This window comes from Rhineura floridana, chromosome 7 (assembly GCF_030035675.1).
Source record: "Rhineura floridana isolate rRhiFlo1 chromosome 7, rRhiFlo1.hap2, whole genome shotgun sequence".
NCBI classification, from domain to species: domain Eukaryota; kingdom Metazoa; phylum Chordata; class Lepidosauria; order Squamata; family Rhineuridae; genus Rhineura; species Rhineura floridana.
The window spans coordinates 112,220,061-112,248,035 of NC_084486.1; the positions used below are offsets into that span (position 1 = coordinate 112,220,061).

A 27,975-nucleotide genomic window follows, 5' to 3' on the forward strand; every position below is an offset into this window, starting at 1 on the left:
ACAGGAGAGTTTCCAAAAGGTGAAAGGCGGGGAGAGGCTGTGCTCACTCTTCTGAGAGTTAACAAAGCCCACAAATCATCAGGCATCACCTTCTTTGTGATACTTTGGTGTGTGAGTCCATTGTCAACTGTTGGGTAAGTACAATTCCTTCCTCCAACTTGGCAAACTAAGCTAAGTTGTCCCCCTCTCCCTTCCAATCTGAGCTACATAAGTACTACCAAACCCCACCATTGCACTTAATTGTAGCTGCTGTGGTGGCTTCTCTCTGCCCCTAAGATGGAATAATGGTAATTGCAAGAAGTAACTAAAGAGAGAATCCTGTGCCGTTACCCTGAAAAATAGTTTAGTTTGGAGTTGAGAGCATGAATCCCATGCCATTGGATCAAAGCCTTTTTCTGTCAAGATTGTGTGTTGATCATAAAACAAATTCACACACAGGCTTCCATAACAAAAGTCCCATGGCGATTGGCGATGGGGGCAGGACTGTGAAATCCAGAAGCCCGTAGTCATGGTCTGGTACATCGGCGGTGGATACAGATTCAGACGGATCCATTCTTAAAGACTATATGTTGGAAGACAATCTTACTCAGTCATGAGTGATCTCCAAGAAAATACTGCTAACCGGACTAAAGTTGAGTCCTAGCGATTGTATGAGGATATTAATGGTACCTTAGCAGTGAATCTTATGAGCTGAAACTGTTTGCATGCTTTGTTATGTCAAGTAGCAGTGATGATGATGACTAACAAAGGCAAGAGGGGCAAGTGTAAGGTGGATGATCCATATATATATAAGCACCCGATATGGGACCTTTGAGTGATTTATTATATTAAAAGAACAGTAAATCTACGAACTCAGGCTTGAGAGCACATTGTATAGAGTTAACTACACAAATTTATATGGAAAGAGGTAAAAACATCTCTGTGCTTTATTTTTTTTTTTCAATAATTTTTATTCAAATTTTCATAAAACATACAAGACGAAATCATAAAACATTCAAAGACAAAAAACAAAATCAAAAATAGTTAAACAAAAAAAAAAAATAAATAAAATAAAAATAAAAATAAAAATAAAAAATAAAAAATAAAGAGTAAAATATTGACTTCCCATTTGTCAAAGATCAGATCAGTTATAAGTCTATAATATATAACAATCCTGTCTCTTAAGTCATATTATAAAATCACTTTCCTCCAATAGTTATCTTACTTAATCATCAAATCTCATAAACATTACTTTATTCTTTCCACAAAAAGTCAAAGAGAGGTTTCAATTCTTTAAGAAATATATCTATCAATTTTTTTTTCCAGATAAGCATATCGATTAATCCATCTCATTACTAATTATGATAATCTTATTGTCATAACCATAGTAAAAATAAACATTTCAATTAATCCATCACATCAGAATCTGTTAGGTTCAGTAATTTCAGTAGCCATTATTCTATCATCCCTATTAGTTCCATTTTCCATCTTCCATCTTCAGTAGTCTTGTTAAGTCCAGTAATTTCGGTATCCAATCTTCCATTATCAGTATTCCATAATAATCTTGCTGTCAAAGCCATAGTCATATAGTAAGAGTCTGATGGGAATTACCTCTATCCCAAATATTTTCTTGCCATCCATTCTGAATAGGTTGCTGAAATACTGCTGTAAAATCATATCTCTGTTCTTTTTTTCAAAATACACTGGGTCATCTCTTGAAAGTTTTTCCATTGTCACATGGCTGCAGTTAATTCCATAGATTTTCTCTATATTGGGCTCCATCACATCATTCCAGTCCAGAAGATTATCCATGCCATTGATAACTTTATCTCTAAAATCTTCATTAATTTCTTCAGAGATAACATTGAGTTCCAAACAATAGATTTTATTTCTAAAGTCCATAGACTCCAAATCTTTTTCCTGTTCCACGTTTGTTCCAATCTCCGGGGTCTCCTCTCTCACAGGGACCCCTGTTCCAGTCTCCAGGGTCTCCTCTCTCACAGGGACCCCTGTTCCAGTCTCCAGGGTCTCCTCTCTCACAAGGACCCCTATGTCTTTAATCTCCTGTGTCTCCAAACAATAGATTTTATTTCTAAAGTCCATAGACTCCAAATCTTTTTCCTGTTCCACGTTTGTTCCAATCTCCGGGGTCTCCTCTCTCACAGGGACCCCTTCCAGGGTCACCTCTCTCACAGGGACCCCTATATCTTTAATCTCCTGCGTCATTTTACTCAATTCAATTTTCAGCTCCTTACAACCCTGTCGCAGGTTTTGTTTCGTTATCTCAATCTCATCCATTATTTTCTGAAACATAGTTATTTCCAGATTCTCAGCCACTTTCTTAATTGCCATTTTAAAAGAAAAATATAGGAAAACCACTTCTTATTTCAGCAACAATTGGGTTAATACTCCAAACTTGGTGACATCACAGTATAAACAGAGCAGACAGCCTTATCTCTCCATAGTTAAGTAAACAAAATGCAGTTCCCAGGATCGAAACAATTAATGGCAGTCGTCAGGAAACAGATTCGTCAAAAAAAAATAGACCAAAAAGAGAGTAGTCTCAGACAATATAATATTCTTCAAAATAAAAATCTGGAATAGAAATCCCTCTTCTGTGTATATCTTTAGAATGCAAATCCAGGACAGCTTTTTGCAACAAAAACAGAGATAAGCTATTAATTAGTGCGTAGCAGAGAGAAGTTATGGCTCCCCAGTGAGATGTCAAAAACCGATCAATCTGGCAAATCTCTTTTAAACAGCAACAATTTAAGTCAAATAAAAGAAAAATATAGAAAGAAGGGTGCTTGCCTGTTAGTGCGTTCTCTCTTAGAAGATAAGGTGAACGTTCGCTTTATCAGATAGAGCTTGCTGTTGAAAATCCGTCCCACCTTCGTCGGCTGGACCTCGTCCCATAAATTAATGAGATCTGGTCGTCCCAACAAAAATAGGCTTTGAGGTTAATCTCTTCGTTTCTCCCTACCCGGGAGAAGTTTAATCAGTCAAAAAAAAAGAAAAAACTGACTGATATATCTGAATAAGCTTCTTTTGAGGCAGGAGCCCGTCTCAAAAGCAGGCACAGGCTAAGTCACCCTTCCCGGAAGTCCAAAACATCTCTGTGCTTTAGACCATTGTTGTTGTTATGTGCCTTCAAGTCGATTACAACTTACAGCGACCCTATGAATCAGCGACCTCCAAGAGCATCTGTCATGAACCACCCTGTTCAGATCTTGTAAGTTCAGGTCTGTGGCTTCCTTTAGGGAATCAATCCATCTCTTGTTTGGTCTTTCTCTTTTTTGACTCCCTTCTGTTTTTCCCAGCATTATTGTCTTTTCTAGTCAATCATGTCTTCTCATGATGTGTCCAAAGTATGATAACCTCAGTTGCATCATTTTAGCTTCTAGTGATAGTTCTGGTTTAATTTGTTCTGACACCCTATTATTTGTCTTTTTTGCAGTCCATGGTATGCACAAAGCTCTCCTCCAACACAACATTTCAAATGAGTGGATTTTTCTCTTACCCGCTTTTTTCACTGTCCAACTTTCACATCCATACAGAGATCGGGAATACCATGGTCTGAATGAACCTGACTTTAGTGTTCAGTGACTTTAGACCATGCTAATATATGAATTCCTACAGCTGATAATATTAGGTGTAGTATAGAGAGAGCGCCTTCCCATGGTCTGGTTAATTTTTCTCTCTTGTGGGAGATACATAAAGTGTACAGCTGGATCCAGTGGTCTTTGGTAAAGTTGGAGAATTAAAATATCTGATGGTGGGTTCTCCTGCATTAGAGCACAGAACTCCTACTAGTTTATCTAACTATTGGTATCTGAAAATTTGTGGGGGGTTTTATGACAGAGTTATTTTTCATAAGAGAGCATGATTGTTATAATTATGGCCAGAACTTCCAGTATGTAGAGTTTGAAATTTATTTTCCATTAAATCAACCACTAGTGAAATCTGTGTAGCAGTCCTGGGGGGAGCAGGGTGCTTGACCTTTCTCCTTGTACAGTTTTCTTACTTGAAATTCTCTCTTCGCCCCCACCATCTTGTTGTGCAGCACATGCTGTTAGCCCTGCTGGGTGAAAACGCCAGTGCCTGAATCATGCATCCATTCTCTCTTCTCCTACCCCTCTTCCCAGCCCAACCAACAGCTTTGGGGCAGAGACTATTTAGATTGGAAAAAGGGGCTTATAATTGGGGCCTCGCACCCACTGATTTTGGGGGCCTTCAGCATGCCTTCCTCTGTATCGGATTGTGATTAGGGCTTCTAATGTTTGGTGCATTGTTCACAAAGGCATGTAGACTTAGACAGGTTGTTCCATGCAGTGGAATTGTGAGCTCTGGTCTGTTGACAGAGACAGTTAGTCCTAACTGTCCTACTCTCAGATTGTTTAGGTTCAGGACTGGTATTGCTATGGCAACCAGTGCTGTGATATAGAATGAATCTGCCTTGGTTGGTGTCTTGCATGGATAAATCAAACTGGAGGCTGATACAGGTAGAGGTGGGTTGCTTCAGTTTCCTGAACATGTTCTGCAACCTCGCCTATAGTTAGGAATGCAGAAAATAGCAATATTCACGTGTAGACTAGCAACAGAGGATCTTTTTTATCATTGTGTTCTATTGCTTCCTACTGTTAGATCTGCATGAAAGTTTGAGGATGTCTGCTATGTGGGTACCATCTTGGATGTCGGGGGATGAAGCAGGGACTTTATGGCTGCATAGGTAGCAAGCCCTGGACTGGCTTCTTGTAATTAAGAAAGTAAGGAGGGCCCATCTAGTCCAGTACTCTGTTCTCATGGGGGCCAACCAGAAGCCTATGGGAAGCCATGAAACAGGACCTGAATGCAACAGCATACTCTCCACCTGTGACTTCCAGCATTCAGACAAATATTGGTTGGTGCAGGAAGGATTGGGAACATAGAATGTTACCTTATACCAAGGCATCCTCCTTGCCAGTCTAGTTTTCCTTGCATCTAGCTCTTCTCCCTGATTTTGGTATGCAAATGTAATCTATGTAAGATTAGTGTGTTTCTTTAAGGAAGGTCTGCAAGATGCTTGTAAATTTGTAGCCTTTGCTCATCAAACTCATCAGCTGCTGCTAAACCTCATAATAGGTTTCACTTTCTTTTTTCAGATTCTGCATTCTGTGGCACTGGCAACTGAAAACTTGGGGAAAAGAAGCCATGCCAAAGCTAAAAGGGAAACCAAAACCTAAAGCCAATTCAGATACCTATATTCTTGAAAAGTTTCTGCAAACTTATGAAAAGCACTGTACAGCATCCCAAAGTTGTGTCAGTCCAACTATCAAACAGGGCTTACGGAAATGTATAGCAAATGACATGTTAATTACTAAGGTAAGTACATTTATAAACAATCATTTGAGATGCCATTGTGAGTCAGGACCAAATGCTGCTAGGGGCGGGATTACACTCTAATTGTAATGGTTTTTAAATTAATTATTCCTTAGTTTACCATGAAAACCCTATTCATAGGGTCGCCATAAGTCGGGATCGACTTGAAAGCAGTCTATTTCCATTTTAGGGGGCAGCATGCTATCTGCTTAGCTCTTTCCCCTTATGTAGATTCTCTTCTATGTGTATTTCTGTAATTTGCTTAAAAGCAATTTAAATGAAACTGTGCAGGCTGAGCTGCTGATGACTATGAAAGAGCACCAAAGTTACAGTAGTCTAGTGAGGATAATTCTGTCCATTTATTGCATGATGTTTACAACAAACCTGAATATGATTAACATCAGAACAATTTGCATAGCTCCCTGTCATGCAGATTTGTGTCTTCTCAACATATGAATAATTTACTGCAGTTAATTGGGAACACTTTTCACTATGGTTAATGAAAAATGGTTTTAGCTTTAGGGCTCTTGCTGACTTCTTTTCTCTCTCTCTCTCTCTCTCTCTCTCTCTCCCCCTCCCCTAGTTCGTGCTTACAAATGTAGAGACCTTATCCAGAAACCTGCATCCAGTTTCTCTCACTCCTTTACTTAGGACTATCCGAGACGAACGGTATCGGTTGGGGAATGAGCTCTGTATCTGGGGAATTAAGCTAAGTCCTCAAGATATTGCAAACCTTGTAAGTTTAAACACAAGTCAGTTGTAGAAGGATCTCAGATTTTCAGAGAGACTGTGCCTAATATAGAAGCCTCAGTATTGTAACTTAAACATAGTAGTATATTTTGCTACTTACATGTAGATCAGAGATGGGGAGCCTTTGGCCCTCCAGGTATTTAATTTCATTAGCCCTGCCCCTGACCAGTGGCCACACTGGCTGGAGCTGATGGAAGGTGGAGTATAACAATCTCTGGAGGGCCAGAGGTTCCCCATCTCTGATACAGATATCTTGGAAACATTTTATGCAGTTTTCCTCTCTCTCTAGACCAGGAGCATTCTACATTTTATTTATTTTAATTGCACCTAGCCAGCTAACTAAAACATAAAGTAAAATAAGGATAGTTTGGGCAACTGCTTTTCCCAGTCATTATAGTATTATAGCACTTGCATTTGGATCAGAGTTGTGTGGTTTTAATGATGAACTTAAGAGCATCCTCCCTGTCCCCATCCAAAAAAACCCTTAATTGCAAGATGAGCCCAAACTCCCAACAAAATGCAGTTCTGGCTTGTAACGAGTCTGTTAGGTTCATCAACAAAGACAATCCCTTCTTCTTTAAACAGCAACGGGGCAGCACCCTCATGTCATAAAGAACCTTATGGAGGAGGGTGGAAGAAATTGGTCCAAGAGTCCTTGCTACTGCAGCCTTTCCCTTCCCACAAAACATATCTGCTGCTGGCTGCAACAACAAAAAGGCCTCTGTACAAGGCTTCCCTTGCTCCCTGGCATCTTGAAAGTTGGAACAGCCACATTCTAGGTGCCAGGGGAATGTAGGTTTCTAGGGCACGCCAGTTCTTAACATGAAAGTCATATTCCAGGACTACTTGCACGAGGGCGTGCTGTTCTGAGTGGGAAACAATTTATTCTAGCTGAACTTATTCAGAATCAAAGCTGAAGAGAGTTCACTTGTCACTAGTTCTAGACCTGGTAGCAGCTAAATTAAAGGAAACTGCAAGAAACAAAGCCATGTGGACCCACTTTTTGGATCCCAGAGAAAGCAAAGGCATTGTTCTAGCACTACCCAAGTACATAAGCATGGGTAGGTTAGAGTGGGTCTAGAAACAGAGTTGCATGCAAACATGATTAATCCATCAGCCATCTATGTGGTCTGAGTATTCCTGCCACCAAGCATATGACCCTAATGTGACACAGATTTGCATGCATCTGAGTAGTCCTACTTGTCTATAGTGACTGACTGAGCCCATCCAGAGAACTGCAGGATTTGCCAATGTGTGACTTATCCCAATATGAGCTGTGATTTTAGACTTGATAAGAGTACTTTTCAATTGAGAGAGGTGGTTAGTACTGGCAGGGATTTTAACAAGCATACCATCAACTGCATAAATAATTGCTATTCCATGGTACCTATAGTAGTAACTATAGTAGAGAGTATATGTTAACAATTTAGAAACAGAAGGATAGAATGAACTAACATCAGGTCAAAGAGGTGCTTATCTGCGTTAAAGGGCGAATAATATTATAGCATATCATATTCATGCTATATAAAACAGAATTTTGATCTCCAAGAGTATTTCATTTTATGCATTCTGTATAGCAGAATTAAGCAAATAAAAACACTTTAAAGCAAAAAACAATTCAAATTAGAAGTGTTAATCTCTTTGATAAATCTTGATCTCTGATTTTTTTTTAATCTGTATTTTAGGCAATCTTACTAGAACTGGATGGACGTACCATCTATCCATTTTCCAAATTAGAAATAATGCATCATGTGTTGGACCTTTGGACTACGGAGAGACTTGGAATGGCTCTGCCTTACAGCAATCTGAGTTCTCTTGTTTTGGATTACTCCAAGTAAGAAATACTATTAGTTTTGCTTCTTTGGCTACAGCCTAAAAACCACGAGATGCTGTGGTGGAAAACATTGTAGGGGCATTATAATAAAAGGCTTTCCGGTTACCTTTCCATATCGCATAATGATACATTTTTGCTGGCTTCTGGGAATGCAACAAATTACAATTCTGAAATCCATTTGCAAGAAATATCTGGATGTAAAACAGTCACATCAGAAACCATCATTATCCATTAATGGTCCCCTCAGAAGGAAGTATAAGAAATCTTCCCCATATGCCTAACTGTGCACAGTTAAACTATGATTCTTGCATCCTAAGGATATGTCACAAGTTTTATTAAGCTATGTGTTCTGGGCTTTGGAAAAGTAAATTCAAAGCTTCTCTCTTCTAGACAGACTATGGTAGGGGTGGGAAACCTCATCTCTGGGGGCTAAATGTGGCCCTCTGGCATCTCTGTCTGGCCACTGGGATGCCATGCCCTCTCCTCAGGCTACACATGTCACTGGTTCTATCATATTCTTCTTTTGCCTGGCTGGAACGTGTCCTTGAACTGCTATGATGTCTCTTGCATGCCCCTCCCTCCCTCCCTCCCTCCCTCTGTGTGTGTGTGTGTGTGTGTGTGTGTGAGAGAGAGAGAGAGAGAGAGAGAGAGAGTGAGAGAGAGAGAACCTCTGCATTTTTGCATGGCTGGAATGCAGCCTAGGATACCAAAGTAAGACTCACACTCACTGCTCTGTCCACTCTTATCTCTGGCCCTGTCAACCACTGGCATGGTCCCCCAGAAGGTTGCCTATAAGGAAATGCAGCCTTCAGGCTGAACAAGGTTTCTACCCTCCGGATTAAGGTATGACAGCAAGTTCATCCTGTCTAGTGGCAACTTATTGTAATTATTATTATTATTTTTTGCATAAATGTGGGAATCGTATACGGAAAGGGAAGTGGCCAGTATGGATCCCATCCACACAGACACCCACACAGCACAAGAGTGATCTTATTATTTTATTTGATAGCTAAATAACCCCAAGAGAGCCAGTGTGGTGTAGTGGTTAGACTATGACCTGGGAGACCAGGGTTCGAATCCCCACACAGCCATGAAGCTCACTGGGTGACCTTGGGCCAATCACTGCCTCTCAGCCTCAGAGGAAGGCAATGGTAAACCACCTGTGAATACCACTTGCCATGAAAACGCTATTCATGGGGTCGCCGTAAGTCGGGATCAACTTGAAGGCAGTCCATTTCCATTTTTCAAGTAACCCTACTTTTGTTAAGTTTTTTCTTTTGCTCTGTGCAAGCTCCAGCCTGCCAGCAAACCCTGTGTTATACTACTTGGAAACTATGGCTTGGATCCTAAGATAAGTTAACTTAAAGAAGTTAATGGAAGGGAAGTTTTTCTTTTTCTCCTCCTCTCTGCACTCCCCTGAAAGCCTCTTTGGAGAACTGGAAGACTCTCCAAAACAAGAGACATGGTATGGGGGGTTGCCTGGGGGAAGAAGGGATAGAAAATATTTCTGTTAAATTCCCTGAGTCAACTTAGAGTCCAAGTCCAATTTTTGATTATTTCCCCATCCCCCTGCACCTAATTCCACAGTTAGTAATGGGAGCCGTTGGCTGGTGCCAGTTCGAAAGCATTCCGTCAACCTAACAGGCTGGTATTGATTCGAGTTTGTTCTTTGTCCGCTATCCACGGCTTTTACCAATCAATTTCCTTTCCTTCACAAGAAATACTGATATTAATATAGATACTTTGAAAGGAAATATTGATAAATGAATTATAGATAAATGAAAGGAAATATCAGTAATATTATCATTTAATATCAATATATTAGAAAGTAACAGCGGATTGCTGCATAAAAATCTGATCCAAAACGATAAAGAATAAGTGAATTAATGGAAAATTCAGTACCACATCTGAATAGGGTGGAATTCTAGCAAATTCCTATCCACATCTCACATAATTCAGGCGGTGGGCTCTGACCCTCTAGAGAGGCTTTTGTTAAGGGGCACAGAGGCAGTTGCATAACAGAGGAGGCAATGGAAAACATTCCTGCTCTATGAACTTCCTTAAGTTAACTTACCTTAGGATCCAAGACAGTACAGTATTTCTGAGGAAAGACCAGTGAACATAGTAATCCCCCACTTGGTGTTACACAAGACACAGGCACATAGATTTTGCATTGGTTCCAGGTATGCTTCTATTATTTATTTATTTATTTATTTATTTATTTATTGTGCTTTTATACCGCCCTTTAGCAATAAGCTCTCAGGGCGGTGTACAACAATTAACTATTAATTAAGCACCACTGTGAACCTTGGTGAGCTCATTCTCTCAATGTATGTATTTGTAGGGATGGTTCTATATAGACTTGGCTCAATAGATTAGATCTATGTACCATACTGGAATACTAGCTGGATAACTGCATGTTTAAGGTAGCAGTATATGGCCTTCTTTGGAGATATTGCCTACCTAATGTATTCTTCTCTTTACAGATGTGGTGATAATGGTGTCAATAGACTTACTTCTGGATTAGATGGGAACAGAAAGCTTTTAATTCTGAGTCTGTGCTACTGTGATTTAGGACCCAAAAGTGGATCAATGTTAGCAACTCTTGTAATCCAAACTGCCATTTGGTAAGTTTTGATATTAAGAATGGGTGGGGGTAGTATTATATTGAACTGGTTCAGATGTTATGTTAAACTATGGTTTAAGTTGCCTAAATATGCAACAGAAAGCTTTCGCCTTTACATGTGGCTGTTAGGAGGAGGTAGAGGCATCCACTTCTTGGCTCAAACTAATCAGAATTTGTTACACCCAAACTGGGAATTCTAGTTAATTTAAATGTTAAGCTATGGTTTGTAGAAACATGCCTGAATCATAAACCACAGTTTGATCCTGGGTAGTTTCAATAAACCATAATTATATCTCCAGTATAATATAGTGGAGGAATAGGATGCACTCAGGGAATGACCCTTGATATGACAACAGGGAGCATTACAAGTATTACAAGTCTACATTTGTGAAGTCTTGGAGAATATGCATAGAGACAAGTGTGTAGTCTCTGGGCTTAGCTCCATTTGGTCTTGTGCAAATATTAACTAAATAAAAACAGTTGGGGAAACACTTAATTTGATCACCATCAAACTAAGATATCAAAATTAGGAAAGCCCTAAATCACATTTAGAATTAAGTAAACGGTTGGCTTGGGCTCAGGTAACCTGAAGGATCACCACCTCCCATAGATGGCAGTCCAGACCTTAAGATCATAATTGGAGGTCCTTCACCAGGTTCCTTCACCTAAAGAGGTGAGATGGGTGGCCACTAGGGAGGGGGCCTTTTCCCTCGTAGTGCCCAGATTATGGAATACTCTCCCCAGTCAGGCTCACCTGGCATCTACATTAAGATCTTTCTATTCTCCCAGGCCTTTATAAAACCATATTTTTGTCTTTGAAACAAATTATGTTTAGCTGGGTTTGAGTGATTTTATGCCACTTGGGCTGTTTTTGTGTATTGATGGTAGTGTTTTAACATTTTTTACTCTTGTATATTTTCTTTTAATTTTGTGTGACCCACCCAGAGGATGTTGCTAATGGCTGGTCAATAAATGTAAAAATAAAAGATAAATACATTTTGCATTCAGATATGAAGAATAATATGAACTGTTGTCTGCTAAAAAACACTGTAATTATCAGTAAACAACAACCTGTTCTGAAAACAGGAAAACAACACTTAATATTCTGTTTAACCAATATCTGTGAAATCTTTTTAAATTGTTTATCGTAGCGACTTGTTCCTTAATGGTAACCACTTGCAATGCCTGGGTGCCACAGAACTCCTCAGACCAATAGCAGAGTATGCAGAAAACATAGGACAAGAAAAGAAAGGAAATGCTTTATTCAACAATGATACTGCTCACCACCTCCTTGAAGGTAGGGTTTCATTTTGTTATTCACACATTGTAAATCACATTACAGTCCTCTAACACAGTAAGCTCTATTGACTTTTATGGGACTTACTCACTCGTATATGATTGCAGCCTTAATCTGTTAAATAATAAAAGTGAATTGTTAAGAATGGGTTTGTTTTTTATAAGATGTTGACAGTTATTTTTGAAAACTCTTGACGGACCTCTACTAAAAGCAATATATACAGGATAAAGTTAACCATGGACATGTATTTTCTTAGGCTGTTTTTAAGAATGGGGTCTATGAAAAACTGAAAATAACCAATTGGAGGAATGTAAATGGATGCTTTAGAAAAAGGAACTATGGGGCGGTACCACATCCCTTCAGCACAAGGATTTCCATTTGTGCAATGGGACTTCCTCCCTCTCTTCCTCATGCTCACCCCCATATCCCCAAATCTGCTGTAGAGGGTTGGGGACAGGCCCTGCCCCCCAATTTTTTTCTGCCCCCCTAATTTTTTACAAGTTTATTACAGTTTTTTCTTTTCTCCCCCTGCATTTTGACTCCCCCTCCCCCAAAAAAGTTTAGACTGATTACGGGCCTGGTTGGGGAATCCCTAAAACAGATTTAGGGGGTACCAACAGAATGAGAAACTTAGCGCTATATTGAATTCTACCCATGAACAGCCCTGTAGCCAGCCTTCCTTGTTAGGTGGGGCAGTTACATTTCTAGGTGGCACATGGGGGGGGAGAGGAGCATAGTGCCAGCCAATCACACACACTCCAGTGGTGGAGAGGATGTGAGCAGAAGGGGAAGGCAATGACCTTCCCCCTCACTCCTCCATCCAAAGAGTGTGTTAACTTACATGTATGAAGTTTAATCTGTTGAATTGTCTCAGCCTTTTTGTCACTCTTTGCCAGCTGCACCAAGGTGATTAATAGTGCTGTAAATCAATTGCTAGAAGCTGGACAGACAGGGGCTGGGTTGTAACTCTGCCAAGGATTGAGAAGAATGAGGGTAAGCAAGGAGGGGTCTAGGGTTTCGAGCTCAACATACCAGTTCATCTTCCAAAAACAAGGTCAGTAGCAAGTCAAGGGTTCAATATTCCAATCTAGGTTTCTAGACTTGACAGGGTCTAGTACAGCTGGCAAGGGTCTGATGCTGGCATCAGATGCTGCTTCCAACAGAGGGCAAAAGGCCTCTCACTGCCTTTTAAACTTCTGCCCCTTGCTCAGGTGATAGCAATCAGCCCTCCAACTCCTGGGATCTTATAGCCTTAAATTACCAGAACGCCTGTGTTGCTCTGCTACTCACAGGCATCTTCACTGTGCAAGGGGCAGAGGGGCCTCCTGTTCACTTTCTGAGTCTGACTGAGGCGCTCCAGCTGTGTCCTGCACATCTCAGCGGTGGGAGGTCTGGAGCTGCATCTTGGGTGATTCTGTTTGTTTCCTGTCCTGGGTCTGCTGTGTCAATCCACTTCTCCACGTCCTCCACTGAGGACTTATCCAATGGAGGCATGACACTATCCCCCTCCCCAGGGTCAGTCTGCCTCTGGTTTGGCCGGGTGGCAGCAGTGGAAATAATGGGCCATCCAGGGGGCATGCACCTGCAACACATCTTCCCAGGAGCATTCCTCTGGGCCATACCCCTTCTAATCTATCAGATACTGAAGCCAGCTGTGATGCCTATGGGAATCAAGGATCTGTGAAACTCCAAACTCATCATCATCATCAATCTCCACAGGCAGCAGAGGCTGTAGTTGAGCACTCAAGGGGTGAGAAATTAGGCCTGAGTTACAACCTGGATGTCCAACTAACCAGCCAGCTAACTGTAGTATACACAGCAGTATTTCTGTTCCTCTAGGACTGCTTTCATCCTTAGCCATCAAATAATCAAGAATTATAATTATGAGTATAGTCAGTGCTTTAAAACAGTAAAGGGTAGCTATTTTTATATCATTTTAAGTTATCTCTTTATTTTACTCTTTAGCAATAAGCACCCAATCCTGCTCTATTCACTATAAGGACTGCAAAATAAACAAACTCTTACTTCTTACTGCAGGCAAACAAACATGTTTCTTTATTGCTGGCTGGGTAGACAGCACAACTGAAACTGAAAAGCAGAGCAAAGAAAAGTCCAAGGGATAGAGTTTAACTCTAGCCAATAATAAAAAGTATTATGTATAATACAAAGTAAGGTTGCCAGGTATCTGGTTTTTGCCCAGAGACTCTGGATTTGGGGGGTCCTCTCCAGATCTCTGGGTAAGTCACTTTAATCTCCGGACTCTGTTTTAATTTTTTTTAAAAAAATTAAGCTTCTACATTCATGAGATATACACCAAAACATCAGCACCCCCCCACACACACACACAACTTCTGTTAAATCATCTTGTAGCTAGCTGCTATAACCCCACCCTTTCAGGTTTGTAGCCAGTAAGTGAAGTCAGGGTTGTGATTTGTTGACCTCCAGGCAGTGCCTAGACCCCATTGCAATGCCAGAAAATGGGTGTTTTTCCCAGTTTATCTGAAAATCTCATAAATTGAGTATATAGCTTTCAGTTTTTTCTGTTGTGTGCAGGAGTCAAGCAAGTTTAAATTTTCCTAGGCTGTTGAAGAGGGCAGTGTTTTGAAAACCTTCCCAATATGAAGCTTTAATCCAATACTTGCTTTTCTGGGAGTAAAGCTGCAATGCTAATCCCACATACCTGGAGTAAACCCCATTGAATTCAATAGGACTTAGTTTTGAGTAGACATGGTTAGGGTTGTGCTCTAAATTAATGGAACTTTTGAATGAACATTGCAAAGAATTGTGTTTGTGTTGTAAATCTTTCTTTCCTCCTCTAATCCTATTTTAAAGCAATTAGGCAGGGTTTACTTAGATATCACAGTTTTTAATATGCAGGAAACTAATACTGATTTTTTAAAAAAAATGTTCTGCAATGACTGGTTTGACAATACACTATTATATGGGGTGTATGTATTTTTACATCTGCAGTGTGTGTGTGAATATATATATATGGAGTCTTTCCAACAACCTTGTGAGGTAGGGTTGGTGACTAGAAGCCAAGGCACTTCACAATAAGAAATAAATCCCTTTAAAATCCAATAACCATACAAATATAAACAGTTGCAAAACAGCTTAAAGTGGCATGATTCTGAATTTTGGGTTGGGTGAGTGGAGTTCCTTATCACTTGAGGATGCAGTTCTGTGCATGCTTCCCTCTTTGAGACAGCCCCATTGAATACATTTGGACGCTTCTGAGTGAACAAACATAGGATTGCCCTATAAATATCTTTACAGGTTGTGTAAATAATAAATATATTTGACAGTCATGCTTATATAAACATTTCTTCATACTGTGTCCCAATAAGTGTTTGATTTCACACTATGGTTGTAGATTATTATTTCCTCTACATTTTAAGTGTGCCCTTCTTCCTTGGGGTGGTCATGGTTCCCTTTATTGTTGTAGTTTCCCCCTCACAGTTATAGTTCTCACCACCCTTAACAAACTACAGTTCTATGGTGGGATTCATGTGCTTCAATGGTGTGCTGAATGTGCTTTAAATGAATGCTGTGGGTCTGCCCTAGATATGATGTGCATTCATTAGTGAATTGAAAAGAACAATTTTAAAATACACTTTTTTAAATGGGAAGGGTTGTAGCTCAGTGGCAGGGCATATGCTTCGCATGCAAAGGTCCAAAATTCAATTACTGGAAAAGACTATTGCCTGGAATCCTGGAGACCCAATGCTAGTCCATGTCATCAGTACTGAACTAGATGGTACCAAATGGCCTGAGTCAGTATAAGGCAGATTCCTTTCTTCCTAAAGTGGAAAGAGACTCAAGGGCCACAGTGACTCCAAAATTTATTTATGTATTTTATTTACAGCATTTATATACTGCTTTATTGTAAAAAAATTCAAACCAATTTCCACAAGGAATTAAAACAATTACATTATTGGCAAAAACAGTTAAAGACAGGTAATTAAAAACATTCAAAATAATAAAACCAACAATGAGTTAAAAACAGATTAAAAACACAATAGCTTTTACATGTCTGGATAGGCTTGCCTAAACAAAAATGATTTTAGCCGGTGCTGAAAATAGGCAGGGAGTTCCAAACCATTGGTGCTGCACACTAAAGGACTGATTTCTTACAAGAGCAGAGCAAGTATCCCATTTTTGGGCACGGTAATAGAGCGTGTGGTGGCCTCCCAGCTCCAGGGATTCCTGGATGAAACGGAGTAACTAAATCCATTTCAGTCTTGTTTCAGGCCTGGTTATGGGACGGAGATGGATTTGGTCGCCTTGGTGGACGACTTACGCAGAGAACTGGACAGGGGGAGTGTGTCCCTGTTGGTTCTGCTGGACCTCTCAGCGGCTTTCGATACCATCGACCATGGTATCCTTCTGGGCCGCCTTGCTGGGATTGGACTTGGGGGCACTGTTTTACAGTGGCTTCCTTCCTGGAGGGACGAACCCAGAAAGTGGTGCTGGGGGATTTCCTGTTCAACTCCTTGGCCGTTGGCCTGTGGGGTCCCTCAGGGCTCAGTTTTGTCCCCCATGCTATTTAACATCTACATGAAACCACTGGGAGAGGTTGTCCGGGGGTTTGGGGTTCGGTGCCATCAGTATGCTGATGACACCCAACTCTACTTCTCCTTTCCACCTAACTCCAAGGAAGCTGTCTTGGTTTTAAACCGGTGTCTGTCATCAGTGGTGAACTGGATGAGGGCAAACAAATTGAAGCTTAATCCAGACAAGACAGAGGTGCTCCTGGTCAGTTGAAAGGCAAATCAGGGAATAGGGATTCAGCCTGTGCTGGATGGGGTTACACTCCCCCTGAAGACGCAGGTTCGCAGTTTGGGTGTGCTCCTGGACTCAGCTTTAAATTTGGAGGCCCAAGTTTCTCCGGTGGCCAGGAGTGCTTTTGCACAATTAAGATTAGTGCGCCAACTGCGCCCGTTCCTTGAGCCGTCTGATCTGGCCACGGTGACACATGCCTTAGTTACATCCCGTTTAGATTACTGTAATGCGCTCTACGTGGGGCTGCCTCTGAAGACTGTTTGGAAACTTCAGTTGGTGCAACGTGCTGCAGCCAGAATGTTAACTGGGGCTGGTTACAGGGACCATACGACTCCCTGTTACAAAAGCTCCACTGGTTGCTACTCTGTTTCTGGACACAATTCAAAGTGCTGATGATGACCTATAAAGCCCTATATGGCTTAGGTCCAGGCTATCTGTCAGACCGTATCTCCCTATATCAGCCTGCCCGGGCCCTGAGATCCTCAGGAGAGGCCCTTCTCTCAATACCTACGTCCTCACAAGCACGACTAGTGGGGACAGGAGATAGGGCCTTTTCGGTGGCTGCCCCGAGGCTTTGGAACCCCCTTCCTAGGGAAGCAAGAATGGCCCCCTTCTTGCAGTCCTTCTGTCGGCAAGCAAAGACTTTTTTATTTCAACAAGCCTTTGGAACTGAAAGCTGTTAAGGACAGGTCTTGAAGGGTGCTGCATTGCTGTTGCCTAACTATATTATTTTAAACTGAGTTTGAATTATTTTAACTGTATGTATGAATGGTTTTAATACTGTAAATTGTTTAATTCTATTTTAATCTAGACTTTTGTATGTTTTTAATTATATGTGTGCTTTTATCTGGAAGCTGCCGTGAGTTCCAGTTTTGGAAAAAGGGCGGGGTAAAAATAATAATATAAATAAATAAATAAATAAGTACTATGTAGCATCCGTAACATGGAAAGCACACCTTGAAATTGGTTGCAAATTAGCAACCAGTGCAGATTTCAGAGCAGAGGTATTATGTGCTGACAGGGTCACTCATGTCAGCAATCATGCCACAGCATTCTGCACTAACTGCAGCACCCAGGCCAAGCTATGCTGCATGGGGATATCTGTGACCTTGGCTGACTAGCTGCCAGGATTTTTTTAGTTTTGGTTTTTGGTTATGCATCCTGACTGCTTGTGGGATGCTGAGTTTTCTGCCGTACTCATAGGAATCTTCTTGTGGTTGGTATGGTGTTGCATTTAGGAAATCATTGCTGTCTTTTGTTTTTCTTTTCTATTTGCATTTATCTTTAACCTCACTCCCTTACATCTATAAAAGCAACAACAGTGGTTCCATGTGCTCAGCTCAACCCCCTTAAACCCACTGATGATGCACCTGGTTGGTTGCATGACAGTTTGTTTCTTGCCCAATAGTGGTAAAAGAGAATTCACATATTTGGAAGTGTGTTGTTCCCAAGCTGCTGCCTGTGAAGGTAGACCAAACCATGTGTGTCTTCCCTCTGTCAGTTATTACTCACTGGAATTGGATCGGCTGTCAAAGTGAGTTTATAGTAGCCCACAGGGTAGGTAGAAAAGGGTAGAGAATCTTCTTAATCTTACTTGTTTCTCAAACCTCTTTCTGAAGTGAAGGGTCAAATCTGTAAAGAAGTTTGGAGCAGCCACGTTAAAAGACAGGGGCAGGACATTCTAGGCAGGGGGTTGTCAACCCTGCTTGAATATGGATATCTTTGCATAGGATCCCTAGTCAAGCTTTAACAGCACAATCCAAACTATATCTACTTAGAAGTAAGCCCTATTTTCTATGGGGCTTGGTCCCTTAGTAAGTGTGTTTAGAATTGCAGCCTTCAGGGACCATCGTTACTCCTGAGTGTTCCCATCTAACATCTCCACAACACTAGTCTCCTTTCTTCCTACAGTAGCCTTCTGGTGACTGGCCTGACCTGAGGGCACTTAAACCCTTCTTGCCAGAAGCAAGTAGGCTAGATTAAATGTTCTCTACCCAGACTCCATCTTTCAGCTAAGATTTCTATCTTAATTTTCAATCAGAGAAATGTTTTTGTTTGAATTGTATGCTCCAAGCAACTGTGGTTGATGCTTAATGTATCATACTTAATGACATCACTAGGGCCCACCCCATGACATCACTACAGCATGCCCCTGAAATCTCAGGGTTTGGGATGCTTCTGACCTGGCAACCCTAACACAAAGTAATTTTTAACTCTTCAAGGGTCATGTTACGGCTGTTTTTTTCAGGATCATTTAAGTAAGTAAACGGTGATTGTGATCATGAAAAAATCCATCCTCAGTCAGGGAAAGTCTTGAGTGAGGAGACTTCCGGGGGTTCTTCCAGATTAGGTTTTTGTTGTGCACTCACCTGGGCTTATTCACTGAATTTTTCAGAGGGTCCTATTCTTAAATTGCTCCTATGCTTAAAACAAATTATCATTCTTTAAATGAAGGTTGTCATTGTTTGTCCTGGCACAAATTAAAAAGAAAACAATTTCCCCAAAAATCTGGGCGGGCGGGCGGGCGAAGAACAGCTCTAGGGGGATGGCACTCCCATACCCCCTTGGCCAGCTACAGGCCTGCTCATCAACACGATTCACTCATCTTCAATTAATTGTCCTTATTTCAAGGGTATAGTCAGGCCTTGGAGAGAGTAGTGCAAATAAGGTATATAGAAGCAATTATTTGGTGGTTCTGCAGGTTCTTGTTAAGAAATATGTGCAGTGTTAAGGCCCAGCTCTGTTCTGCCTGTTGTTCCACACTGGCTATTGCACAACTGCACATCTTTCAGCTCTAGCTTCGACAGGGAATGTGAAAACTTTGCAAGAGCCTCCCTTTATTTTAGTTTTAAAAATCAGTGAGAGGACAGCATGAATTTACTGACGATCGGAGCAGAGTTGCGAGCTACAAAGCATATCCACAGGGAGCAAACATTGGAACTGGCTCCGGGAGAGGCCACCTTATGACAAGAGAAAAAGGCACATGCAAGGAAGGCATCCTAGCTGAGCAGCATACATGTGTGGAAAGATCAGTCTTTTATTGTACTTCCATGAGCAGTTCTGCAGATTTCTCATTTTCTGATATAAAGAGCAATACGGGATATAATAAAGTCCAGTGTGGAGGTGAGTGCGAACAGGACACTGCCCCACCAACCTCAGTGTCCTCAGCCACCACCCAGCTGCCTGCCTTCTTAATTACATCCAGTCCAGGGGGTGGCACTGCTGTCATCTTCTTCCTCCTGAGTCTCAGTGTTGTAGAGTTGTAGAATTCAGCAAGGAGGAGGATGGGGCCAAAATTAGAATTAGCTCATTGGCTCAGGCTCAGGCTCCACCTACTGTTGGACTTCCTGACTTCCACAGCCTGTGACTGATAGTGATGTCATAACATTTTGGTTTTTAGTTGATCTCCATTTGTAATATTTTATTTCCTGATGTTTAGAGGATATTTTGTGTGACTGTTTACTATGTTTTACAGAATGGAATTTCCTTGTATATTTGTAGCAGATTTTTATGTGCGATTTTTATTATGATTCCAAAGCGGATACTCTAGTTAATTGTGTCTTATAGAATGTGGAAATTTTCTGGTATTTTTTGCATTTGTTTTCTATTTGTTATAACCTATGTGGTAAACCGCTTAGAGATTTGTTTAAATATAAGCAGTATGAGGGTCAGCTCCAAGCATGCCGGGGCCCTTGGGCTCCAGCCAGTCTCAGGCCTAGGCACACACAGCCGCAGATCACACCACCCACCTGTTTCCTCGCTCCGCCTATCTTTCCGTTCTGTGTTTTGCGGCTGCGTGCGCAGCCCTGCCCTTAACCAAAACGGCGGCTGAGGTTTCCCTAAGGGGCTGAAGCCTCCACCGCCATTTTGGTTGGTGGCACGCATGCGTGCTATGCACACGCAGCACTGTCATCAACCAAGATGGCAGCGGATGCTTCAGCCTCTTAGGGAAACCTCAGCCGCCATCTTGGTTAAGGGCAGGGCTGCGTGCATAGCCACAAAACACAGGAAAGGTAGTCGGAGCGAGGGAATGGGAGGGTGGTGCTATCTGCGGCAGCGATTCTGCTGTGGGGATCGCGGAAGGGGAGTGCTACTCCCGCACCTTAAAGAGGGGTCCTTGACTTATGTAACTCAACTAACTCAGAAGTTCACAGAGCTGAACAGAGGCACAGAACCACCTACATAACGGTGGATGTATTCACTCTGTTGCTGAGCATCTTTCAGGACCTTGGGCAATGTGGCATTCAGATATATAAATAGCAACCAAAGAATGAAATTTATCATCTGATCTATTTAGTTGTTCATTTTCAACAGCAAACAAAGATGCAGTTATTCATTCAAAAGCTGTAAGTCTAAAGGCTACTTCCAAGAAAAATAATTTTATCACACTGGAAAACCCTGAGAAGAAAAAGAAAAGAAAAGGTACAGTTAAATTATCCAGTATGGAAGATTTGTAGGATCATATAATTAGTCTGACAAACATCATCCTGGTCAAAAATTAAATTAATTTAATTTTGATGTATTGCCACTGGGGGGGGGATTTGATTCAGTTTGCATTTAACGCCAAAACTATCAAATTCATACTTTCTGAAACAGTATGAGAACTGAAACTCAGCCATCTTGCAGAATTCAGTTATTCACATTTTGTGATGCAGTTCTCCAACCAAGCAGTGTGTACAAAAATGCATATATTAAGAGAAAATGTGCATGAAACTGGATATATCACTGAAAATTATAAAAATGCATTATATTAGGAGAAATTGCTTGCAAAAATGTGTACATTAGTCAAAACTGCAGACAAAAACATGTTAATTAGGAGACATTTGTACTAAAATGCTGATGAATTTTCATGAGGATGTTTTTGAAAAAATATTCACAAATTGCTGCAGAAATGTGGACAACCGAATTTAAGATTGGAGGACTTAGTTCTCACTGAGATGCTGAACCTGTACCTGGCTGTGCTACTTTAGATAGTAAACGGAAAGAGGCTCATGTGATAGAATTATCCTCCATTTGGAAAAAATAAAATCCCTACACAAAAACTAGCTTTAGAACTTTTCTCCTTGACATACCAGGTCTGTGTGGAGACACTTTTTTTTATTTATTTATTTATTTATTTATTTATTTATTTATTTATTTATTTGATTTATATACCGCCCCATAGCCGAAGCTCTCTGGGCAGTTCACAACATATGGACCAGTACTGTGAGCTCTCACCCCACCCCTGCTACCCATCTGAAGTGATGCAGCCCAAACTCAGGTTTACCACCCCAGTGAGAGCTTGGTGTTAGTGAAGGGCCACTTCACACAAATCTAAATTCCTACGGAAAAAGCAGTTGTATAATGCATGTATACATAGAACTTGTGTGCATACACACAAGATTTATTTATTTATTTATCTTTGCTGAATGCAGCTAGAAAATCACAAGTGGTTGTGGCTTTTTAGGGTGTGTGCACTGCACATACAGCAAAAAATGCACCTGCTCAATGTACATGACAATATACAGACAGGTTATAAGTTACTTTCTGCACATTAAATTCCTTTTAAGGAAAGGATTTTGTAAGCTCTAAGACTGCAACCCTAAACAAAGTTACAAAGAAGTTCCACTAAAATACATCTGAGTAAACATACATTGGACTGAGATATAAGAAAGGTGAATTAGAAAACGCGATGAAGGGAACAGATGGCTTTCACTGTAAATTAGGGATGGAGAACCTTTTTATTATTTATTTATTTAAATTATTTCTATCCCACATTTCTGCCCTACAATGGGGCACTCAGGGCAGCTCACAGTGCCATCATAGACAGTAAATAAAAACACAAAAAATGTTAAAATAGATAAAAATACATAAAATACAGTTAACAAATCAAGGGGGAGTGATGTTAAAAGGGGACCAAAGAGGTAAAACTAGAAAGGGGGAAAAATAGAATCAGTTTCAGACTCTATCTTCAGTCCCTCCCAAAGGCTCTCTGGAACAAGATGGTTTTCAGAAATCTCCGAAACAACATCAGGGAGGGAGCAGAGCAGGCTTCTTGAGGTGGGTGAGCTTCAGCTAGAGAGTGGGTGAGCTTCAGCTTCTTTCGCTGCATGATTTTGTTCCTGCTGAGAAGAGGATCATGCAGCCAAAACAGGATTAAACCCTGTCCTCCCGCCTATCAGCTGGTGGACATGGTTTGGGAATATGGCCCCAAGGGCAAATTGCCCACCCTGGGGGCATGATTGGCCCAGAGGCTGAAGGTTCCCCACCTCTATTGTAAAGGATGTTATCAGCCCCAAGACAAATTTCAGATGTCTTTCCCAAAACACTTTAAGACTGGGCAATTTCCAAATGAAAACAGAAACAAAGGAGATCATGCTAGAAGATCTACACTGGCTACCAGTTGTCTACCGAGCCCAATTCAAGGTGTTGGTGTTAACTTTAAAGTCCTATACGGTTTCGGTCCAGTTTATCTAAAGGAGCGCCTCCTGCATCACCAAATATGCCACCTGACGAGATCGGCCTCACAAGACCTTCTCTCGGTCCCACCAGTGAAAACAACCAGGCTGGTGCGGACCAGAGAAAGGGCATTCTCGATTGTGGCTCCCACCCTCTGGAACTCTCTCCCATATGACCTTCGCCATGCCCCCTCCCTGGTAGGTTTTCGCCAAGGATTAAAAACGTGGCTGTTTCAGCGGGCATACAGGATTCCTAGGTAATTTTAGTTTTTTAACGTACAGAAGTGGGTGGGCTGATTATCTGAAGACTGATGTTATAATTGTATTTATATGTTGTATTTATTTTAATCTATGTACGCCGCCTAGAGTGGCCGTTCATTCGGCCAGATAGGCGGCCTAAAAATAAAATTTTATTATTATTATTATTATTATTATTATTATTATTATCTGGCCATCAAGCATCTGATTGTCAAAGTTGTCTGTCTTCATTGTGTCAGAAATAATCCTACTGTGCATACATTGCTTGCAGGCTTAAAGAAAAAAAGTAAGAAACCTGACTCTGGCCCATGGTTAGCTAAACTGCATTTGGCTGATAATGCCATTGATGGAAGATTTAATCAAAGAGAACAAAACATCTGGGAGTTCATTCAGCTTTTGACATGGTAAGGCAACTGGTCAACAGGGCATGAATCACGTTCTCCTGCCATTTCTGGCACTGTGGAATGTTCTGCTATTCAGATTAGGAACAGAAATAGCTGCTTCAGCTCTTTATGTTCAGTAGCCCAAAGTCCTAAATATACTGCTTTGTGACATTCTTGACAAAGAAAGATGTTTTTGAGTTAAGCCTATTGGGAAATGATAAAACTGTTGACTTAAAAGAAACTTTTGAGGTAATCAATTCAGACTACTACACTAAAAATGGCATCAGTGGCTCCAAATATTCTTCTCTGTATTCAGTAGAGTGAGTAGGAGAGTTTGTTGACGGCAGATGCTGAAAGTGTATTGCAAGCTTCCAACCAATGGAATAGAGCACATGTTGGCTGTAACCCTAACCCTCAAACCACACTGCTGGAGGGGATGTCCCTGACTCCCTGTTCACTGGCTGAGGAGCTCCAGCTCCACAGAGGCTCCTCCTGAAGCTGCAGAAAGTGTGGTGGAGGCAACATTACTGTCGGCAGAAGGATGTTGTATGGATGGGGCTGGAGCTGGGCCAGCCAAAGATCTACTGGATCTGAGAAGCACAAATTAGATCTCTCTGTTGTGCTAGCCTGGAACTGCTGCTCCGTTCCACCCTGCTGCTCCCTTCGCAGACTTAGAATTGCTTTATAAATCTATCAGCTTAGTACAGTACCTGCTTTCCCTATGGGGAAAGGTCATAGCTCAGTAGCAGAGCATCTGCTTTGCATGTGGAAGGTCTCTGGTTCAATCTCCAGATAGGGCAGGGAACGTACCCCATCTCAAATCATGGAGAGTCCCTGCCAGTCAGTACAGATGGAGCTAGATGGACCAATGGTTTGACTCAGTATAAGGCAGCTTCTTATGTATTTATACAGACTGCTTTTGCAACTGCTGCACTATCTTAAAAAGTAAAATAGGATCTTATCACCTGCATGGGAATCATCCTTCCAAAGCTCAAATATTTAGATGTTTCTTGGTTGAAAGAGTGTGCATTTATAGAGTAGTGGAAAGGGCTATGGAAAACACTGTAACAGGATGATCTTCAACTCATGAAGTGGTTTTCAAAGACTGATAAACAGTTGAATGTTCTATGTTTAACCAAAATAAAAAAGCTCATTATAAAAAGAGAACTAGAACAGAAGGCCAAGAGTTGCTGGCAGCCTTTCTCCCTGCTGTCTTAGTTTTCTATTTGCAGGGTTATTGGCTTTTAATATAAGGAGAATTCAAAACCAGAATCCAACAAGCAGTACAGTTATTTCTACAATCTCATTCCCACTTCATACTTCTGCATATGCAGACAAGGCTTAAATCCTGTTAAAAGGAGTAATAACTTTTGAAACGTGGACACAAATGTACACTGTGTTATTTTGGAATCCAGTACCTAACTATTAAAATGTTTGTATATTACATATTAATATAAAGATTTATTTTCTGCAACAATGTTCAGTGTTACATTTCTAATCATAGTCTGATCAGGAACTCTGACCACCTAGCGGAAGTTGATATCAATGGCAATGCTATAGGAGAACAATGTGCAGTCAAGATATTGGAAGCTCTTAAGGACCGAAAGAAAGGTGGGATGCTTCCAATCAATAAACCTTTAAATATGCCTGTTTGTATATATATTAAGGCTGCACACCTATTTGGGAATAAGCCCCAATGAACCAAGCGCAACTATTCAGAGTAAATATACATAGGATTGCACAGTAATACCTCCTTTGCTCAGACCTAAACTCTCTCTGTTGAACCAAATATTGATTCCTGTGGTAGACACTGCCCAAATAAGATTTAAAAAGAAAAAAAATGGGCGATTTTTGCTTGTGGTGTTTAATTTTTAGTCTCAAGGTTCCCCTCTCCCCAAAAGAAAATGTAATGAAGGACTGCCTCCCCCTGTATAAACCTGTAAGATCACTTAGATCATCTGGGGAAATTTTACTTGGGGCACCACATCCTACAGAATATCATAGGAAGGTGAATTGGCATAAATGGGCATGTTCCATTGTTACCCCTGCACTTTGGAATGCCCTTCCCTCTGCCATATGTGACACACTGTCAATTATTTGCGTCAGATTTTTGTGCAGGCTTTCCCAGATCCCTAAGATTGGACCCTGTATCACTGGATTCCTGTTTTTAATAACTGTTTTTAGGATACTGCTTTACAATTTTTATGTTTATTGATGTTGTAAATGATATTTTTACTGACGCTTTTACTGATTTTATTATAATCTTGTATGTTTTATACTGCCTTGACATACTGTTCATAAAATGTGTATAAATACTTCAGTAAATAAATAAATGTGGACTTGAGTTGTTTGTACACCACTTAGAATGTTTAAAAATATGAAGCAGTTTAGAAGTATTTTTAAATAAGCAAATAGAACATTGCAAATCTAATGTATAAGCAATTCAAGAAAACAACACATGTACAAACAAGTCCTTGCAGTTTAGTGCTAAATGTTCTTCATGGTGACATCAAGGAGTATTTCTGGGAAATGGTTATTTAAGGTATAAATCTTTTCTCTTGTATAAAGGGATTGATTTTTTTTGTCTCTACAGATGAAATGCCAAACTTAAACATTAAGATAACCCCCCAGATTTCATCAATGACCTTTAGGGAAATTTTCAAGAGCTGTTCAAAAATCAATACAGCAATAAAGAGAAAGAAAAAGGTACAAGAATTTCTTTCTACATACATACATACATACTATTAATACACACATTTACATATATACATACCATTTACATGCCACCTTCATTTTATTTAAGATTTCAGGGTGATGTACAACCAATTGTTGCACAGTACAAATACAATAATCAAATAACAGATGAAAATTCGCAAAGCTAACATTAAAACAAGTTAAAACACTTGTAACAAAAATAATATTTTTGCCTGGCACCAAAAAGACTGTAGAACAGGCACTAGGGAAGCCTCTTTAGAAAGGGCATTTCATAACCGGGACACTACAGCTGAGAGAGCCCCTTCCTTTGTGGTTAATACAAAAACCCATTGAAGTGTTGTTTGCCTAAAACAGAGGTTTTTGAACTAATTTCAAATGGAAGATAAATAACATCTTCATAGTGGACTACACTATGGTAACATTTGTATATAACCCAGTCATCAACATGATGGGAAATATTACACTTTACAAATAGTTCCACTGCAGAGCAGAAGGAAGGAGGGGGACAAGATTTCACCTACCAAGTCTCAGAACTAGAGTTAAAATGGTAGAAGGTCATGTTTATTTTCTGAAATTATTTCCAATGTAATACAGTCAGAGTTGTGCTAACTGGAAAAATCCATCTGTGGCTATTTTCATCTTGCACCATCCAAGAGAGTTGCGACAGTAATGTTCATGCCATCTAATTGTTTGGTACCAACTACCATTTGGCTCCCCCTCTCCCAGAACTGTCTTAATTTGCCACACCCACTTTAGTCTGTCTCTTGCACTGACCTGTCCAACTGGTCATTATCTGACAATATGAGAGTTTGTACCTGCTTATTTTTCTGTTTTGTCCCCTTTTTTTCCTTTTGTATCATGTATCTTAGATTACAAGGCAAGCTTTCATCTAAAACCGTAAACCACAATGAGTGAAAGGTGGCACAAAAATGTCATAAATTAACAATAAATTAGTATTATTCTAAACAAATTGTACCCTGTTCCAACAAGAGGATCCAAAAATGTGTGTGAACAGGTGTTGTACACATTTTTCTCCCGAGTGAAAAGTTGAATCCAGGAGGAGTGGAGGGGGGAGGGAGTAGATAGCTGGATTAGTAGGCTGGCCCTTCCCTTTCCTTTTGAACCGATGAATAGTGCTAGTGACTATCTTACTGGGGCAGTAGCAGTATATCCCCATTAGGCCTGGTGGGGCAGAAGGCAGGGCAGCAACTGATAGGTGGAACAAATGGTAGGAAAGGCTCTTCCCTAGTTTCCCAAGATGACCAACCCTCACTCCCTGGACTGAAACTGCGTACATGCGATCCCAGTTCTTGGAATGGGCTCTTAAGCTCAGAGAAATGCATGCATCACATCTGTCTACATATTTTCTCCTGATGGATTCGTGTGCTAGACTTCAGTATGCAGTTACTTTGTTCTAACTACTGCAGTTGTTTCTTACTGGAATCTTCTGAGATCTGTTTTGTATTTGTTTTACAGAAAGCCAAGTGATTATAAAGTCTTCATTTACCTTCTGAAGAAATTGGGTTCAAAGAAGTTAATATACATCAATTCCTTCC

The 27,975-nt window shown here is 40.6% G+C and overlaps 1 protein-coding gene across 1 annotated transcript; it reads left to right on the forward strand.

Moving 5' to 3' along the window:
- Nucleotides 1-27,975, forward strand: LOC133389369 (uncharacterized). The gene is made up of 11 exons (XM_061636889.1): nt 1-134; nt 5,121-5,340; nt 5,921-6,073; nt 7,773-7,921; nt 10,408-10,548; nt 11,699-11,844; nt 20,941-21,048; nt 23,593-23,725; nt 25,209-25,315; nt 26,298-26,410; nt 27,896-27,975. Exons 2-11 carry the CDS (start codon nt 5,170-5,172, stop codon nt 27,905-27,907), a joined length of 1,233 nt encoding a protein of 410 aa, XP_061492873.1. The 5' UTR covers nt 1-134; nt 5,121-5,169; the 3' UTR covers nt 27,908-27,975.